Source organism: Carassius auratus, chromosome 1, assembly GCF_003368295.1.
Source record: "Carassius auratus strain Wakin chromosome 1, ASM336829v1, whole genome shotgun sequence".
Lineage (NCBI taxonomy): Eukaryota > Metazoa > Chordata > Actinopteri > Cypriniformes > Cyprinidae > Carassius > Carassius auratus.
In genome coordinates this window covers 11690046-11710939 of record NC_039243.1, presented here as the reverse complement: position 1 = coordinate 11710939, position 20894 = coordinate 11690046, and the positions used below count along the sequence as shown (strand labels likewise).

Sequence of the window (20894 nt, the reverse complement as noted above, 5' to 3'; positions counted from 1 at the left end):
CTGATGCAACCATAATCTTGGCTTCCACAAACACACCTGTGACATCGACAACTTTAGCACCAGTATCAACAACTGATACAGCAACAACAACTATGCGTGACACCACAACAACTATTGATACAACAACAATTTTGGCTTCCACATCCAGCGCCCCAACATCCTCAACTACAGCTGCAGCGTCAACAACAACTGATGCAGAAACAACAGCTCTGTCTGACACCACTACAACTACTGATGCTACAACAACTTTTGATTCAACAACCACCCATGTATTGTCAACCACTGAAGCATCAACCACATCTCTGTCTGACACCACTACAACTACTGATGCAACAAGTTTGACTTTCACAACCACCCCTTCAGCATCTACGACTGTAGCAACAACATCAACGAAAATAGACGAATCAACCACAATTTTGTCTGAACCCACAACAGCAACTGATGCATCCACAATCTTGGCTTCCACAACCACACCTCTGACATCGACAACTATAGCACCAGTATCAACAACTGATGCAGCAACCACAACTCTGTCTGGCACCACTACAACTACTGATGCAACAACATCTTTTGATTCCAAAACCAGCACTCTAATGTCAACCACTGACACATCGACTACAACTCTGTCTGACACAACTACAAATACAGATACAACTACAATTTTTGCTTCCACAACCACAGCTGTGAAACTGACAACTATAGCACCAGCATCAACATCTGATGCAGCAACAACAAGTATGCCTGACACCACAACAACTATTGATACAACAACAATTTTGGCTTCCTCATCTAGCAACCCAACATCCTCAACTACAGCAGCAGCGTCAACAACAACTGATGCAGAAACAACAACTCTGTCTGACACAACTACAACTACTGATGCTACAACAACTTTTGATTCCACAACCACCCATGTAATGTCAACCAATGATGCGTCAACCACATCTCTGTCTGACACCACTACAACTACTGATGGTACAAGTTTGACTTCCAGAACCACCCCTTCAGCATCTACGACTGTAGCAACAACTTCAACAAAAATAGACGAATCAACAACAACTTTGTCTGAACCCACAACAGCAACTGATGCAACCATAATCTTGGCTCCCACAACCACACCTCTGACATCGACAACTTTAGCACCAGTATCAACAACTGATACAGCAACAACAACTATGCGTGACACCACAACAACTATTGATACAACAACAATTTTGGCTTCCACATCCAGCGCCCCAACATCCTCAACTACAGCTGCAGCGTCAACAACAACTGATGCAGAAACAACAGCTCTGTCTGACACCACTACAACTACTCATGCAAAAACATCTTTTGATTCCACAACCACCACTCTAATGTCAACCACTGACTCATCATCTACAACACTGTCTGACACAACTACAACTACTGATGCTACAACAACTTTTGATTCCACAACCACCCATGTATTGTCAACCACTGAAGCATCAACCACATCTCTGTCTGACACCACTACAACTACTGATGCAACAAGTTTGACTTCCACAACCACCCCTTCAGCATCTACGACTGTAGCAACAACATCAACGAAAATAGACGAATCAACCACAACTTTGTCTGAACCCACAACAGCAACTGATGCATCCACAATCTTGGCTTCCACAACCACACCTCTGACATCGACAACTATAGCACCAGTATCAACAACTGATGCAGCAACCACAACTCTGTCTGGCACCACTACAACTACTGATGCAACAACATCTTTTGATTCCAAAACCAGCACTCTAATGTCAACCACTGACACATCGACTACAAGTCTGTCTGACACAACTACAAGTACAGATACAACTACAATTTTTGCTTCCACAACCACAGCTGTGAAACTGACAACTATAGCACCAGCATCAACATCTGATGCAGCATCAACAAGTATGCCTGACACCACAACAACTATTGATACAACAACAATTTTGGCTTCCTCATCTAGCAACCCAACATCCTCAACTACAGCAGCAGCGTCAACAACAACTGATGCAGAAACAACAACTCTCTCTGACACCACTACAACTACTGATGCTACAAGTTTGACTTCCACAACCACCCCTTCAGCATCTACGACTGTAGCAACAACTTCAACAAAAATAGACGAATCAACTACAACTTTGTCTGAACCCACAACAGCAACTGATGCATCCACAATCTTGGCTTCCACAACCACACCTGTGACATCGACAACTATAGCACCAGTATCAACAACTGATGCAGCAACCACAACTCTGTCTGGCACCACTACAACTACTGATGCAACAACATCTTTTGATTCCACAACTACCCATCTTATGTCAACCAGTGACGCATCAACTTCAACTCTGTCTGACACAACTACTGATGCAACAACATCTTTTGATTCCACAAGCACCCCGCTAATGTCAACAACTGATGCATCAACCACAACTCTGTCTGACACCACAACAACTACTGATGCTACGACAACTTTTGATTCCACAACCACCCCTCTAATGTCAACCACTGATGCATCAACTACAACTCTGTCTGACACAACTACAACTACTGATGCAGCAAGTTTGACTTCCACAACCACCCCTTCAGCACCTACGACTGTAGTAACAACATCAACAAAAATAGACGAATCAACCACAACATTGTCTGAACCCACATCAACAACGGATGCAACCACAATCTTGGCTTCCACCACCACACCTTTGACATCGACAAGTATAGCACCAGTATCAACAACTGATACAGCAACATCAACTATGCGTGACACCACAACAGCTATTGATACAACAACAATTTTGACTTCCACATCCAATGCCGCAACATCCTCAACTACAGCAGCAGCATCAACAACAGCTGATGTAGAAACAACAACTCTGTCTGACACCACTACAACTACTGATGCAACAACATCTATTGATTCCACAAGCAGCCCGCTAATGTCAACCACTGATGCATCAACTACAACTCTGTCTGGCACCACTAAAACTACAGCTGCAACAACATCTTTTGATTCCACAACCAGCACTCTAATGTCAACCACTGACACATCAACTACAACTCTGTCTGACACAACTACAAATACAGATACAACTAAAATTTTTGCTTCCACAACCACAGCTGTGAAACTGACAACTATAGCACCAGCATCAACATCTGATGCAGCAACAACAAGTATGTCTGACACCACAACAACTATTGATACAACAACAATTTTGGCTTCCTCATCTAGCAACCCAACATCCTCAACTACAGCAGCAGCGTCAACAACAACTGATGCAGAAACAACAACTCTGTCTGACACAACTACAACTACTGATGCTACAACAACTTTTGATTCCACAACCACCCATGTAATGTCAACCAATGATGCGTCAACCACATCTCTGTCTGACACCACTACAACTACTGATGGTACAAGTTTAACTTCCAGAACCACCCCTTCAGCATCTACGACTGTAGTAACAACTTCAACAAAAATAGACGAATCAACTACAACTTTGTCTGAACCCACAACAGCAACTGATGCAACCACAATCTTGGCTTCCACAACCACACCTCTGACATCGACAACTATAGCACCAGCATCAACATCTGATGCAGCAACAACAAGTATGCCTGACACCACAACAACTATTGATACAACAACAATTTTGGCTTCCTCATCTAGCAACCCAACATCCTCAACTACAGCAGCAGCGTCAACAACAACTGATGCAGAAACAACAACTCTGTCTGACACCACTACAACTACTGATGCAACAACATCTTTTGATTCCACAACCAGCACTCTAATGTCAACCACTGACACATCGACTACAACTCTGTCTGACACAACTACAAATACAGATACAACTAAAATTTTTGCTTCCACAACCACAGCTGTGAAACTGACAACTATATCACCAGCATCAACATCTGATGCAGCAACAACAAGTATGACTGACACCACAACAACTATTGATACAACAACAATTTTGGCTTCCTCATCTAGCAACTCAACATCCTCAACAACAGCAGCAGCGTCAACAACAACTGATGCAGACACTACTCTGTTTGACACCACATCAACAACTGATGCAAACACAATCTTGGCTTCCACAACCACACCTCTGACATCGACTACTTTAGCACCAGTATCAACAACTGATACAGCAACAACAACGATGCGTGACACCACAACAACTATTGATACGACAATTTTGGCTTCCACATCCAGCGCCCCAACATCCTCAACTACAGCAGCAGCGTCAACAACAACTGATGCAGAAACAACATCTCTGTCTGACACCACTACAACTACTGATGCTTCAAGTTTGACAACCAGAACCACCCCTTCAGCATCTACGACTGTAGCAACAACATCAACAAAAATAGATGAATCAATTACAACTTTGTCTGAACCCACAACAGCAACTGATGCAACCACAATCTTGGCTTCCACAGCCACACCTCTGACATCGACAACTATAGCACCAGTATCAACAACTGATGCAGCAATCACAACTCTGTCTGGCACCACTACAGCTACTGATGCAACAACATATTTTGATTCCAAAACTACCCATCTAATGTCAACCAGTAGCGCATCAACTACAACTCTGTCTGACACAACTAAAACTACTGATGCAACAACATCTTTTGATTCCACAAGCACCCCGCTAATGTCAACAACTGATTTATCAACCACAAGTCTGTCTGACACCACAACAACTACTGATGCTACAACAACTTTTGATTCCACAAACACCCCTCTAATGTCAACCACTGATGCACCAACTACAACTCTCTCTGAGAGAACTACAACTACTGATGCAACAAGTTTGACTTCCACAACCACCCCTTCAGCACCTACGACTGTAGCAACAACATCAACAAAAATAGACGTATCAACCACAGCATTGTCTGAACCCACAACAGCAAATGATGCAACCTCAGTTTTGGCTTTTACAACCACCTTTCCAACATCCTCAACTGTTGAACCAACATCAACAACATCTGATGCAGCAACCACTACTCTGTCTGACACCACATCAACAACTGATGCAACCACAATCTTGGCTTCCACAGCCACACCTCTGACATTGACAACTATAGCACCAGTATCAACAACTGATGCAGCAATCACAACTCTGTCTGGCACCACTACAACTACTGATGCAACAACATATTTTGATTCCACAACTACCCATCTAAAATCAACCAGTGACGCATCAACTACAACTCTGTCTGACATAACTACAACTAATGATGCAACAACATCTTTTGATTCCACAAGCACCCCGCTAATGTCAACAACTGATTTATCAACCACAAGTCTGTCTGACACCACAACAACTACTGATTCTACAACAACTTTTGATTCCACAACCACCCCTCTAATGTCAACCACTGATGCATCAACTACAACTCTCTCTGACAGAACTACAACTACTGATGCAACAAGTTTGACTTCCACAACCACCCCTTCAGCACCTACGACTGTAGCAACAACATCAACAAAAACAGACGTATCAACCACAGCATTGTCTGAACCCACAACAGCAAATGATGCAACCTCAGTTTTGGCTTTTACAACCACCTTTCCAACATCCTCAACTGTTGAACCAACATCAACAACATCTGATGCAGCAACCACTACTCTGTCTGACACCACATCAACAACTGATGCAACCACAATCTTGGCTTCCACAGCCACACCTCTGACATCGACAACTATAGCACCAGTATCAACAACTGATACAACAACAATTTTGGCTTCCACATCCAGCGCCCCAACATCCTCAACCACAGCTGCAGCGTCAACAACAACTGATGCAGAAACAACAACTCTGTCTGACACCACTACAACTACTCATGCAACAACATCTTTTGATTCCACAACCACCACTCTAATGTCAACCACTGACTCATCATCTACAACACTGTCTGACACAACTACAACTACTGATGCTATAACAACTTTTGATTCCACAACCACCCATGTATTGTCAACCACTGAAGCATCAACCACATCTCTGTCTGACACCACTACAACTACTGATGCAACAAGTTTGACTTCCACAACCACCCCTTCAGCATCTACGACTGTAGCAACAACATCAACGAAAATAGACGAATCAACCACAACTTTGTCTGAACCCACAACAGCAACTGATGGATCCACAATCTTGGCTTCCACAACCACACCTCTGACATCGACAAATATAGCACCGGTATCAACAACTGATGCAGCAACCACAACTCTGTTTGGCTCCACTACAACTACTGATGCAACAACATCTTTTGATTCCAAAACCAACACTCTAATGTCAACCACTGACACATCGACTACAACTCTGTCTGACACAACTACAAATACAGATACAACTACAATTTTTGCTTCCACAACCACAGCTGTGAAACTGACAACTATAGCACCAGCATCAACATCTGATGCAGCATCAACAAGTATGCCTGACACCACAACAACTATTGATACAACAACAATTTTGGCTTCCTCATCTAGCAACCCAACATCCTCAACTACAGCAGCAGCGTCAACAACAACTGATGCAGAAACAACAACTCTCTCTGACACCACTACAACTACTGATGCTACAAGTTTGACTTCCACAACCACCCCTTCAGCATCTACGACTGTAGCAACAACTTCAACAAAAATAGACGAATCAACTACAACTTTGTCTGAACCCACAACAGCAACTGATGCATCCACAATCTTGGCTTCCACAACCACACCTGTGACATCGACAACTATAGCACCAGTATCAACAACTGATGCAGCAACCACAACTCTGTCTGGCACCACTACAACTACTGATGCAACAACATCTTTTGATTCCACAACTACCCATCTTATGTCAACCAGTGACGCATCAACTTCAACTCTGTCTGACACAACTACTGATGCAACAACATCTTTTGATTCCACAAGCACCCCTCTAATGTCAACAACTGATGCATCAACCACAACTCTGTCTGACACCACAACAACTACTGATGCTACGACAACTTTTGATTCCACAACCACCCCTCTAATGTCAACCACTGATGCATCAACTACAACTCTGTCTGACACAACTACAACTACTGATGCAGCAAGTTTGACTTCCACAACCACCCCTTCAGCACCTACGACTGTAGTAACAACATCAACAAAAATAGACGAATCAACCACAACATTGTCTGAACCCACATCAACAACGGATGCAACCACAATCTTGGCTTCCACCACCACACCTTTGACATCGACAAGTATAGCACCAGTATCAACAACTGATACAGCAACATCAACTATGCGTGACACCACAACAGCTATTGATACAACAACAATTTTGACTTCCACATCCAATGCCGCAACATCCTCAACTACAGCAGCAGCATCAACAACAGCTGATGTAGAAACAACAACTCTGTCTGACACCACTACAACTACTGATGCAACAACATCTATTGATTCCACAAGCAGCCCGCTAATGTCAACCACTGATGCATCAACTACAACTCTGTCTGGCACCACTAAAACTACAGCTGCAACAACATCTTTTGATTCCACAACCAGCACTCTAATGTCAACCACTGACACATCAACTACAACTCTGTCTGACACAACTACAAATACAGATACAACTAAAATTTTTGCTTCCACAACCACAGCTGTGAAACTGACAACTATAGCACCAGCATCAACATCTGATGCAGCAACAACAAGTATGTCTGACACCACAACAACTATTGATACAACAACAATTTTGGCTTCCTCATCTAGCAACCCAACATCCTCAACTACAGCAGCAGCGTCAACAACAACTGATGCAGAAACAACAACTCTGTCTGACACAACTACAACTACTGATGCTACAACAACTTTTGATTCCACAACCACCCATGTAATGTCAACCAATGATGCGTCAACCACATCTCTGTCTGACACCACTACAACTACTGATGGTACAAGTTTAACTTCCAGAACCACCCCTTCAGCATCTACGACTGTAGTAACAACTTCAACAAAAATAGACGAATCAACTACAACTTTGTCTGAACCCACAACAGCAACTGATGCAACCACAATCTTGGCTTCCACAACCACACCTCTGACATCGACAACTATAGCACCAGCATCAACATCTGATGCAGCAACAACAAGTATGCCTGACACCACAACAACTATTGATACAACAACAATTTTGGCTTCCTCATCTAGCAACCCAACATCCTCAACTACAGCAGCAGCGTCAACAACAACTGATGCAGAAACAACAACTCTGTCTGACACCACTACAACTACTGATGCAACAACATCTTTTGATTCCACAACCAGCACTCTAATGTCAACCACTGACACATCGACTACAACTCTGTCTGACACAACTACAAATACAGATACAACTAAAATTTTTGCTTCCACAACCACAGCTGTGAAACTGACAACTATATCACCAGCATCAACATCTGATGCAGCAACAACAAGTATGACTGACACCACAACAACTATTGATACAACAACAATTTTGGCTTCCTCATCTAGCAACTCAACATCCTCAACAACAGCAGCAGCGTCAACAACAACTGATGCAGACACTACTCTGTTTGACACCACATCAACAACTGATGCAAACACAATCTTGGCTTCCACAACCACACCTCTGACATCGACTACTTTAGCACCAGTATCAACAACTGATACAGCAACAACAACGATGCGTGACACCACAACAACTATTGATACGACAATTTTGGCTTCCACATCCAGCGCCCCACCATCCTCAACTACAGCAGCAGCGTCAACAACAACTGATGCAGAAACAACAACTCTGTCTGACACCACTACAACTACTGATGCTTCAAGTTTGACAACCAGAACCACCCCTTCAGCATCTACGACTGTAGCAACAACATCAACAAAAATAGATGAATCAATTACAACTTTGTCTGAACCCACAACAGCAACTGATGCAACCACAATCTTGGCTTCCACAGCCACACCTCTGACATCGACAACTATAGCACCAGTATCAACAACTGATGCAGCAATCACAACTCTGTCTGGCACCACTACAGCTACTGATGCAACAACATCTTTTGATTCCAAAACTACCCATCTAATGTCAACCAGTAGCGCATCAACTACAACTCTGTCTGACACAACTAAAACTACTGATGCAACAACATCTTTTGATTCCACAAGCACCCCGCTAATGTCAACAACTGATTTATCAACCACAAGTCTGTCTGACACCACAACAACTACTGATGCTACAACAACTTTTGATTCCACAAACACCCCTCTAATGTCAACCACTGATGCACCAACTACAACTCTCTCTGAGAGAACTACAACTACTGATGCAACAAGTTTGACTTCCACAACCACCCCTTCAGCACCTACGACTGTAGCAACAACATCAACAAAAATAGACGTATCAACCACAGCATTGTCTGAACCCACAACAGCAAATGATGCAACCTCAGTTTTGGCTTTTACAACCACCTTTCCAACATCCTCAACTGTTGAACCAACATCAACAACATCTGATGCAGCAACCACTACTCTGTCTGACACCACATCAACAACTGATGCAACCACAATCTTGGCTTCCACAGCCACACCTCTGACATCGACAACTATAGCACCAGTATCAACAACTGATGCAGCAATCACAACTCTGTCTGGCACCACTACAACTACTGATGCAACAACATATTTTGATTCCACAACTACCCATCTAAAGTCAACCAGTGACGCATCAACTACAACTCTGTCTGACATAACTACAACTAATGATGCAACAACATCTTTTGATTCCACAAGCACCCCGCTAATGTCAACAACTGATTTATCAACCACAAGTCTGTCTGACACCACAACAACTACTGATTCTACAACAACTTTTGATTCCACAACCACCCCTCTAATGTCAACCACTGATGCATCAACTACAACTCTCTCTGACAGAACTACAACTACTGATGCAACAAGTTTGACTTCCACAACCACCCCTTCAGCACCTACGACTGTAGCAACAACATCAACAAAAACAGACGTATCAACCACAGCATTGTCTGAACCCACAACAGCAAATGATGCAACCTCAGTTTTGGCTTTTACAACCACCTTTCCAACATCCTCAACTGTTGAACCAACATCAACAACATCTGATGCAGCAACCACTACTCTGTCTGACACCACATCAACAACTGATGCAACCACAATCTTGGCTTCCACAGCCACACCTCTGACATCGACAACTATAGCACCAGTATCAACAACTGATACAACAACAATTTTGGCTTCCACATCCAGCGCCCCAACATCCTCAACCACAGCTGCAGCGTCAACAACAACTGATGCAGAAACAACAACTCTGTCTGACACCACTACAACTACTCATGCAACAACATCTTTTGATTCCACAACCACCACTCTAATGTCAACCACTGACTCATCATCTACAACACTGTCTGACACAACTACAACTACTGATGCTACAACAACTTTTGATTCCACAACCACCCATGTATTGTCAACCACTGAAGCATCAACCACATCTCTGTCTGACACCACTACAACTACTGATGCAACAAGTTTGACTTCCACAACCACCCCTTCAGCATCTACGACTGTAGCAACAACATCAACGAAAATAGACGAATCAACCACAACTTTGTCTGAACCCACAACAGCAACTGATGGATCCACAATCTTGGCTTCCACAACCACACCTCTGACATCGACAAATATAGCACCGGTATCAACAACTGATGCAGCAACCACAACTCTGTTTGGCTCCACTACAACTACTGATGCAACAACATCTTTTGATTCCAAAACCAACACTCTAATGTCAACCACTGACACATCGACTACAACTCTGTCTGACACAACTACAAATACAGATACAACTACAATTTTTGCTTCCACAACCACAGCTGTGAAACTGACAACTATAGCACCAGCATCAACATCTGATGCAGCATCAACAAGTATGCCTGACACCACAACAACTATTGATACAACAACAATTTTGGCTTCCTCATCTAGCAACCCAACATCCTCAACTACAGCAGCAGCGTCAACAACAACTGATGCAGAAACAACAACTCTCTCTGACACCACTACAACTACTGATGCTACAAGTTTGACTTCCACAACCACCCCTTCAGCATCTACGACTGTAGCAACAACTTCAACAAAAATAGACGAATCAACTACAACTTTGTCTGAACCCACAACAGCAACTGATGCATCCACAATCTTGGCTTCCACAACCACACCTGTGACATCGACAACTATAGCACCAGTATCAACAACTGATGCAGCAACCACAACTCTGTCTGGCACCACTACAACTACTGATGCAACAACATCTTTTGATTCCACAACTACCCATCTTATGTCAACCAGTGACGCATCAACTTCAACTCTGTCTGACACAACTACTGATGCAACAACATCTTTTGATTCCACAAGCACCCCGCTAATGTCAACAACTGATGCATCAACCACAACTCTGTCTGACACCACAACAACTACTGATGCTACGACAACTTTTGATTCCACAACCACCCCTCTAATGTCAACCACTGATGCATCAACTACAACTCTGTCTGACACAACTACAACTACTGATGCAGCAAGTTTGACTTCCACAACCACCCCTTCAGCACCTACGACTGTAGTAACAACATCAACAAAAATAGACGAATCAACCACAACATTGTCTGAACCCACATCAACAACGGATGCAACCACAATCTTGGCTTCCACCACCACACCTTTGACATCGACAAGTATAGCACCAGTATCAACAACTGATACAGCAACATCAACTATGCGTGACACCACAACAGCTATTGATACAACAACAATTTTGACTTCCACATCCAATGCCGCAACATCCTCAACTACAGCAGCAGCATCAACAACAGCTGATGTAGAAACAACAACTCTGTCTGACACCACTACAACTACTGATGCAACAACATCTATTGATTCCACAAGCAGCCCGCTAATGTCAACCACTGATGCATCAACTACAACTCTGTCTGGCACCACTAAAACTACAGCTGCAACAACATCTTTTGATTCCACAACCAGCACTCTAATGTCAACCACTGACACATCAACTACAACTCTGTCTGACACAACTACAAATACAGATACAACTAAAATTTTTGCTTCCACAACCACAGCTGTGAAACTGACAACTATAGCACCAGCATCAACATCTGATGCAGCAACAACAAGTATGTCTGACACCACAACAACTATTGATACAACAACAATTTTGGCTTCCTCATCTAGCAACCCAACATCCTCAACTACAGCAGCAGCGTCAACAACAACTGATGCAGAAACAACAACTCTGTCTGACACAACTACAACTACTGATGCTACAACAACTTTTGATTCCACAACCACCCATGTAATGTCAACCAATGATGCGTCAACCACATCTCTGTCTGACACCACTACAACTACTGATGGTACAAGTTTAACTTCCAGAACCACCCCTTCAGCATCTACGACTGTAGTAACAACTTCAACAAAAATAGACGAATCAACTACAACTTTGTCTGAACCCACAACAGCAACTGATGCAACCACAATCTTGGCTTCCACAACCACACCTCTGACATCGACAACTATAGCACCAGCATCAACATCTGATGCAGCAACAACAAGTATGCCTGACACCACAACAACTATTGATACAACAACAATTTTGGCTTCCTCATCTAGCAACCCAACATCCTCAACTACAGCAGCAGCGTCAACAACAACTGATGCAGAAACAACAACTCTGTCTGACACCACTACAACTACTGATGCAACAACATCTTTTGATTCCACAACCAGCACTCTAATGTCAACCACTGACACATCGACTACAACTCTGTCTGACACAACTACAAATACAGATACAACTAAAATTTTTGCTTCCACAACCACAGCTGTGAAACTGACAACTATATCACCAGCATCAACATCTGATGCAGCAACAACAAGTATGACTGACACCACAACAACTATTGATACAACAACAATTTTGGCTTCCTCATCTAGCAACTCAACATCCTCAACAACAGCAGCAGCGTCAACAACAACTGATGCAGACACTACTCTGTTTGACACCACATCAACAACTGATGCAAACACAATCTTGGCTTCCACAACCACACCTCTGACATCGACTACTTTAGCACCAGTATCAACAACTGATACAGCAACAACAACGATGCGTGACACCACAACAACTATTGATACGACAATTTTGGCTTCCACATCCAGCGCCCCAACATCCTCAACTACAGCAGCAGCGTCAACAACAACTGATGCAGAAACAACAACTCTGTCTGACACCACTACAACTACTGATGCTTCAAGTTTGACAACCAGAACCACCCCTTCAGCATCTACGACTGTAGCAACAACATCAACAAAAATAGATGAATCAATTACAACTTTGTCTGAACCCACAACAGCAACTGATGCAACCACAATCTTGGCTTCCACAGCCACACCTCTGACATCGACAACTATAGCACCAGTATCAACAACTGATGCAGCAATCACAACTCTGTCTGGCACCACTACAGCTACTGATGCAACAACATCTTTTGATTCCAAAACTACCCATCTAATGTCAACCAGTAGCGCATCAACTACAACTCTGTCTGACAGAACTAAAACTACTGATGCAACAACATCTTTTGATTCCACAAGCACCCCGCTAATGTCAACAACTGATTTATCAACCACAAGTCTGTCTGACACCACAACAACTACTGATGCTACAACAACTTTTGATTCCACAAACACCCCTCTAATGTCAACCACTGATGCACCAACTACAACTCTCTCTGAGAGAACTACAACTACTGATGCAACAAGTTTGACTTCCACAACCACCCCTTCAGCACCTACGACTGTAGCAACAACATCAACAAAAATAGACGTATCAACCACAGCATTGTCTGAACCCACAACAGCAAATGATGCAACCTCAGTTTTGGCTTTTACAACCACCTTTCCAACATCCTCAACTGTTGAACCAACATCAACAACATCTGATGCAGCAACCACTACTCTGTCTGACACCACATCAACAACTGATGCAACCACAATCTTGGCTTCCACAGCCACACCTCTGACATCGACAACTATAGCACCAGTATCAACAACTGATGCAGCAATCACAACTCTGTCTGGCACCACTACAACTACTGATGCAACAACATATTTTGATTCCACAACTACCCATCTAAAGTCAACCAGTGACGCATCAACTACAACTCTGTCTGACATAACTACAACTAATGATGCAACAACATCTTTTGATTCCACAAGCACCCCGCTAATGTCAACAACTGATTTATCAACCACAAGTCTGTCTGACACCACAACAACTACTGATTCTACAACAACTTTTGATTCCACAACCACCCCTCTAATGTCAACCACTGATGCATCAACTACAACTCTCTCTGACAGAACTACAACTACTGATGCAACAAGTTTGACTTCCACAACCACCCCTTCAGCACCTACGACTGTAGCAACAACATCAACAAAAACAGACGTATCAACCACAGCATTGTCTGAACCCACAACAGCAAATTATGCAACCTCAGCTTTGGCTTTTACAACGACAACCACCTTTCCAACATCCTCAACTGTTGAACCAACATCAACAACATCTGATGCAGCAACCACTACTCTGTCTGACACCACATCAACAACTGATGCAACCACAATCTTGGCTTCCACAGCCACACCTCTGACATCGACAACTATAGCACCAGTATCAACAACTGATACAACAACAATTTTGGCTTCCACATCCAGCGCCCCAACATCCTCAACCACAGCTGCAGCGTCAACAACAACTGATGCAGAAACAACAACTCTGTCTGACACCACTACAACTACTCATGCAACAACATCTTTTGATTCCACAACCACCACTCTAATGTCAACCACTGACTCATCATCTACAACACTGTCTGACACAACTACAACTACTGATGCTACAACAACTTTTGATTCCACAACCACCCATGTATTGTCAACCACTGAAGCATCAACCACATCTCTGTCTGACACCACTACAACTACTGATGCAACAAGTTTGACTTCCACAACCACCCCTTCAGCATCTACGACTGTAGCAACAACATCAACGAAAATAGACGAATCAACCACAACTTTGTCTGAACCCACAACAGCAACTGATGGATCCACAATCTTGGCTTCCACAACCACACCTCTGACATCGACAAATATAGCACCGGTATCAACAACTGATGCAGCAACCACAACTCTGTTTGGCTCCACTACAACTACTGATGCAACAACATCTTTTGATTCCAAAACCAACACTCTAATGTCAACCACTGACACATCGACTACAACTCTGTCTGACACAACTACAAATACAGATACAACTACAATTTTTGCTTCCACAACCACAGCTGTGAAACTGACAACTATAGCACCAGCATCAAGTTCTGATGCAGCAACAACAAGTATGCCTGACACCACAACAACTATTGATACAACAACAATTTTGGCTTCCTCATCTAGCAACCCAACATCCTCAACTACAGCAGCAGCGTCAACAACAACTGATGCAGAAACAACAACTCTGTCTGACACCACTACAACTACTGATGCTACAAGTTTGTCTGACACAACATTGTCTGAACCCACATCAACAACGGATGCAACCAAAATCTTGGCTTCCACCACCACACCTTTGACATCGACAAGTATAGCACCAGTATCAACAACTGATACAGCAACAACAACTATGCGTGACACCACAACAACTATTGATACAACAATTTTGACTTCCACATCCAATGCCGCAACATCCTCAACTACAGCAGTAGCATCAACAACAGCTGATGTAGAAACAACAACTCTGTCTGACACCACTACTACTACTGATGCAACAACATCTATTGATTCCACAAGCAGCCCGCTAATGTCAACCACTGATGCATCAACTACAACTCTGTCTGGCACCACTAAAACTACAGCTGCAACAACATCTTTTGATTCCACAACCAGCATTCTAATGTCAACCACTGACACATCAACTACAACTCTGTCTGACACAACTACAAATACAGATACAACTACAATTTTTGCTTCCACAACCACAGCTGTGAAACTGACAACTATAGCACCAGCATCAACATCCGATGCAGCAACAACAACTCTGTCTGACACCACAACAACTACTGATGCTACAACAACTTTTGATTCCATAACCACCCCTCTAATGTCAACCACTGATGCATCAACCACAACTCTGTCTGACACCACTACAACTACTGATGCAACAAGTTTGACTTCCACAACCACCCCTTCAGCACCTACGACTGTTGCAACAACATCAACAAAAATAGACGAATCAACCACAGCCTTGACTGAAACCACAACTGCAAATGATGCAACCTCAGCTTTGGCTTTTACAACCACCTTTCCAACATCCTCAACTGTTGAACCAACATCAACAACATCTGATGCAGCAACCAATACTCTGTCTGACACCACATCAACAACTGATGCAACCACAATCTTGGCTTCCACAGCCACACCTCTGACATCGACAACTATAGCACCAGTATCAACAACTGATGCAGCAATCACAACTCTGTCTGGCACCACTACAACTACTGATGCAACAACATATTTTGATTCCACAAGCACCACGATAATGTCAACAACTGATGCATTAACCACAACTCTATCTGGCACCACTACATCTACTGATGCAACAACATCTTTGAATTCCACAACCAGCACTCTAATGCCAACCACTGACACATCAACTACAACTCTGTCTGACACAAATACAAATACAGATACATCTACAATTTTTGCTTCCACAACCACAGCTGTGAAACTGACAACTATAGCACCAGCATCAACATCTGATGCAGCAACAAGTATGTCTGACACCACAACAACTATTGATACAACAACAATTTTGGGTTCCTCATCTAGCAACCCAACATCTTCAACTACAGCAGCAGCGTCAACAACAACTGATGCAGAAACAACAACTCTGTCTGACACCACTACAACTACTGATGCTACAAGTTTGACTTCCATAACCACCCCTTCAGCATCTACTACTGTAGCAACAACTTCAACAAAAATAGTCGAATCAACTACAACTTTGTCTGAACCCACAACAGCAACTGATGCAACCACAATCTTGGCTTCCACAACCACACCTGTGACATCGACAACTATAGCACCAGTATCAACAATTGATGCAGCAACCACAACTCTGTCTGGCACCACTACAACTACTGATGCAACAACATCTTTTGATTCCACAACTACCCATCTGATGACAACCAGTGACGCATCAACTTCAGCTCTGTCTGACACAACTACTGATGCAACAACATCTTTTGATTCCACAAGCACCCCGCTAATGTCAACAACTGATGCATCAACCACAACTCTGTCTGACACCACAACAACTACTGATGCTACGACAACTTTTGATTCCACAACCACCCCTCTAATGTCAACCACTGATGCATCAACTACAACTCTGTCTGACTCAACTACAACTACTGATGCAACAAGTTTGACTTCCACAACCACCCCTTCAGCACCTACGACTGTAGCAAAAACATCAACAAAAATAGACGAATCAACCACAGCCTTGACTGACACCACAACTGCAAATGATGCAACCTCAGCTTTGGCTTTTACAACCACCTTTCCAACATCCTCAACTGTTGAACCAACATCAACAACATCTGATGCAGCAACCACTACTCTGTCTGACACCACATCAACAATTGATGCAAGCACAATCTTGGCTTCCACAACCACACCTCTTACATCGACAACTATAGCACCAGTATCAACAACTGATGCAGCAATCACATCTATGCGTGACACCACAACAACTATTGATACAACAACAATTTTGGCTTCCACATCCAGCGCCCCAACATCCTCAACTACAGCTGCAGCGTCAACAACAACTGATGCAGAAACAACAACTCTGTCTGACACCACTACAACTACTCATGCAACAACATCTTTTGATTCCACAACCACCACTCTAATGTCAACCACTGACTCATCATCTACAACACTGTCTGACACAACTACAACTACTGATGCTACAACAACTTTTGATTCCACAACCACCCATGTATTGTCAACCACTGAAGCATCAACCACATCTCTGTCTGACACCACTACAACTACTGATGCAACAAGTTTGACTTCCACAACCACCCCTTCAGCATCTACGACTGTAGCAACAACACCAACGAAAATAGACGAAACAAGCACAACTTTGTCTGAGCCCACAACAGCAACTGATGCATCCACAATCTTGGCTTCCACAACCACACCTCTGACATCGACAACTATAGCACCAGTATCAACAAATGATGCAGCAACCACAACTCTGTCTGGAACCACTACAACTACTGATGCAACAACATCTTTTGATTCCACAACCACCACTCTAATGTCAATCAGTGACGCATCAACTACAACTCTGTCTGACACAACTACAACTACTGATGCAAAAACATCCTTTGATTCCACAAGCACCCCGCTAATGTCAACCACTGATGCATCAACCACAACTCTGTCTGGCACCACTACAACTACTGATGCAACAACATCTTTTGATTCCACAACCACCACTCTAATGTCAATCAGTGACGCATCAACTACAACTCTGTCTGACACAACTACAACTACTGATGCAAAAACATCCTTTGATTCCACAAGCACCCCGCTAATGTCAACCACTGATGCATCAACTACAACTCTGTCTGGCACCACTACAACTACTGATGCAACAACATCTTTTGATTCCACAACCAGCACTCTAATGTCAATCACTGACACATCAACTACAACTCAGTCTTACACAACTACAAATACAGATACAACTACAATTTTTGCTTCCACAACCACAGCTGTGAAACTGACAACTATAGGACCAGCATCAACATCTGATGCAGCATCAACAAGTATGCCTGACAACACAACAACTATTGATACAACAATAATTTTGGCTTCCTCATCTAGCAACCCGACACCCTCAACTACAGCAGCAGCGTCAACAACAACTGATGCAGAAACAACAACTCTGTCTGACACCACTACAACTACTGATGCTACAAGTTTGACTTCCAGAACCACACCTTCAGCATCTACGACTGTAGCAACAACATCAACAAAAATAGACGAATCAACTACAACTTTGTCTGAACCCACAACAGCAACTGATGCAACCACAATCTTGGCTTTCACAACCACACCTCTGACATTGACAACTATAGCACCAGTATTAACAACTGATACAGCACCAACAACTATGCGTGACACCACAACAACTATTGATACAACAACAATTTTGGCTTCCACATCCAGCGCCCCAACATCCTCAACTACAGCAGCAGCGTCAACAACAACTGATGCAGAAACAACAACTCTGTCTGACACCACTACAACTACTGATGCAACAACATCTTTTGATTCCACTACCACCACTCTAATGTCAACCACTGATGCATCAACTACAACTCTGTCTGACACAACTACAACTACTGATGCAACAGGTTTGACTTCCACAACCACCCCTTCAGCACCTACGACTGTAGCAACAACATCAAGAAAAATAGACAAATCAACCACAACATTGTCTGAACCCACATCAACAACGGATGCAACCACATTCTTGGCTTCCACCACCACACCTTTGACATCGACAAGTATAGCACCAGTATCAACAACTGATACAGCAACAACAACTATGCGTGACACCACAACAACTATTGATACAACAACAATTTTGACTTCCACATCCAGTGCCGCAACATCCTCAACTACAGCAGCAGCATCAACAACAGCTGATGTAGAAACAACAACTCTGTCTGACACCACTACAACTACTGATGCAACAACATCTATTGATTCCACAAGCAGCCCGCTAATGTCAACCACTGATGCATCCACCACAACTCTGTCTGGCACCACTAAAACTGCAGCTGCAACAACATCTTTTGATTCCACAACCAGCACTCGAATGTCAACCACTGACACATTAACTATAACTCTGTCTGACACAACTACAAATACAGATAAAACTACAATTTTTGCTTCCACAACCACAGCTGTGAAACTGACAACTATATCAGCACCATCAACATCTGATGCAGCAACAACAAGTATGCCTGTCACCACAACAACTATTGATACAACAACAATTTTGGCTTCCTCATCCAGCAACCCAACATCCTCAACTACAGCAGCAGCGTCAACAACAACTGATGCAGAAACAACAACTCTGTCTGACACCACTACAACTACTGATGCTACAAGTTTGACTTCCAGAACCACCCCTTCAGCATCTACGACTGTAGCAACAACATCAACAAAAATAGACGAATCAACTACAACTTTGTCTGAACCCACAACAGCAACTGATGCAACCACAATCTTGGCTTCCACAACCACACCTCTGACATCGACAACTATAGCACCAGTATCAACAACTGATACAGCAACAACAACTATGCGTGACACCACAACAACTACTGATGCAAAAACATCTTTTGATTCCACAACCACCACTCTAATGTCAACCAGTGATGCATCAACTACAACGCTGTCTGACACAACTACAACTATTGATGCTACAAGTTTGACTTCCAGAACCAACACTTCAGCATCTATGACTGTAGCAACAACATCAACAAAAATAGACGAATCAACTACAACTTTGTCTGAACCCACAACAGCAACTGATGCAACCACAATCTTGGCTTCCACATCCACACCTCTGACATCGACAACTATAGAACCAGTATCAACAACTGATACA

At 43.1% G+C, this 20894-nt stretch overlaps 5 protein-coding genes across 5 annotated transcripts; all 5 read left to right on the top strand.

Moving 5' to 3' along the window:
- Nucleotides 1-3934: 3934 nt before the first annotated feature.
- LOC113109778 (cell wall protein DAN4-like) lies at nucleotides 3935-5072 on the top strand (the record flags this gene model as incomplete). Its single annotated transcript, XM_026273541.1, has 1 exon — nucleotides 3935-5072. A coding segment is annotated over exon 1 (1134 nt), but the record flags the coding sequence as incomplete, so codon positions are not given.
- Nucleotides 5073-8473: 3401 nt separating this feature from the next.
- On the top strand, nucleotides 8474-10144 carry LOC113109036 (cell wall protein DAN4-like). Its single transcript, XM_026272541.1, has 2 exons — nucleotides 8474-9628; nucleotides 10102-10144. Exons 1-2 carry the CDS (start codon nucleotides 8478-8480, stop codon nucleotides 10142-10144), a joined length of 1194 nt encoding a protein of 397 aa, XP_026128326.1. The 5' UTR covers nucleotides 8474-8477.
- Nucleotides 10145-12974: 2830 nt separating this feature from the next.
- On the top strand, nucleotides 12975-14316 carry LOC113109033 (mucin-5AC-like; the record flags this gene model as incomplete). Its single annotated transcript, XM_026272526.1, has 2 exons — nucleotides 12975-14167; nucleotides 14277-14316. Coding segments are annotated over 2 exons (1233 nt in total), but the record flags the coding sequence as incomplete, so codon positions are not given.
- Nucleotides 14171-16519, top strand: LOC113109028 (mucin-5AC-like). Its single transcript, XM_026272511.1, has 2 exons — nucleotides 14171-15394; nucleotides 16477-16519. The coding sequence occupies exons 1-2, from the start codon at nucleotides 14367-14369 to the stop codon at nucleotides 16517-16519; spliced, it is 1071 nt and encodes a 356-aa protein (XP_026128296.1). The 5' UTR covers nucleotides 14171-14366.
- Nucleotides 16520-18463: 1944 nt separating this feature from the next.
- Nucleotides 18464-19924, top strand: LOC113109021 (serine-rich adhesin for platelets-like). The gene is made up of 2 exons (XM_026272498.1): nucleotides 18464-19442; nucleotides 19880-19924. The coding sequence occupies exons 1-2, from the start codon at nucleotides 18525-18527 to the stop codon at nucleotides 19922-19924; spliced, it is 963 nt and encodes a 320-aa protein (XP_026128283.1). The 5' UTR covers nucleotides 18464-18524.
- The last annotated feature ends 970 nt before the right edge of the window (nucleotides 19925-20894 follow it).

Excerpts from the sequence above, each read along its gene's own strand:
- LOC113109036 (XM_026272541.1), top strand. The coding sequence starts at position 8,478 with ATGACTGACACCACAACAACTATTGATACAACAACAATTTTGGCTTCC. Across the intron at positions 9,629-10,101 it reads GCCACACCTCTGACATCGAC|TTTTGGCTTTTACAACCACC; the intron begins AACTATAGCACC and ends ATGCAACCTCAG.
- LOC113109028 (XM_026272511.1), top strand. The coding sequence starts at position 14,367 with ATGTCAACAACTGATTTATCAACCACAAGTCTGTCTGACACCACAACA. Across the intron at positions 15,395-16,476 it reads TCCAAAACCAACACTCTAAT|CTTTGGCTTTTACAACCACC; the intron begins GTCAACCACTGA and ends ATGCAACCTCAG.
- LOC113109021 (XM_026272498.1), top strand. The coding sequence starts at position 18,525 with ATGTCAATCAGTGACGCATCAACTACAACTCTGTCTGACACAACTACA. Across the intron at positions 19,443-19,879 it reads TTTTGGCTTCCACATCCAGC|TGCCGCAACATCCTCAACTA; the intron begins GCCCCAACATCC and ends TTCCACATCCAG.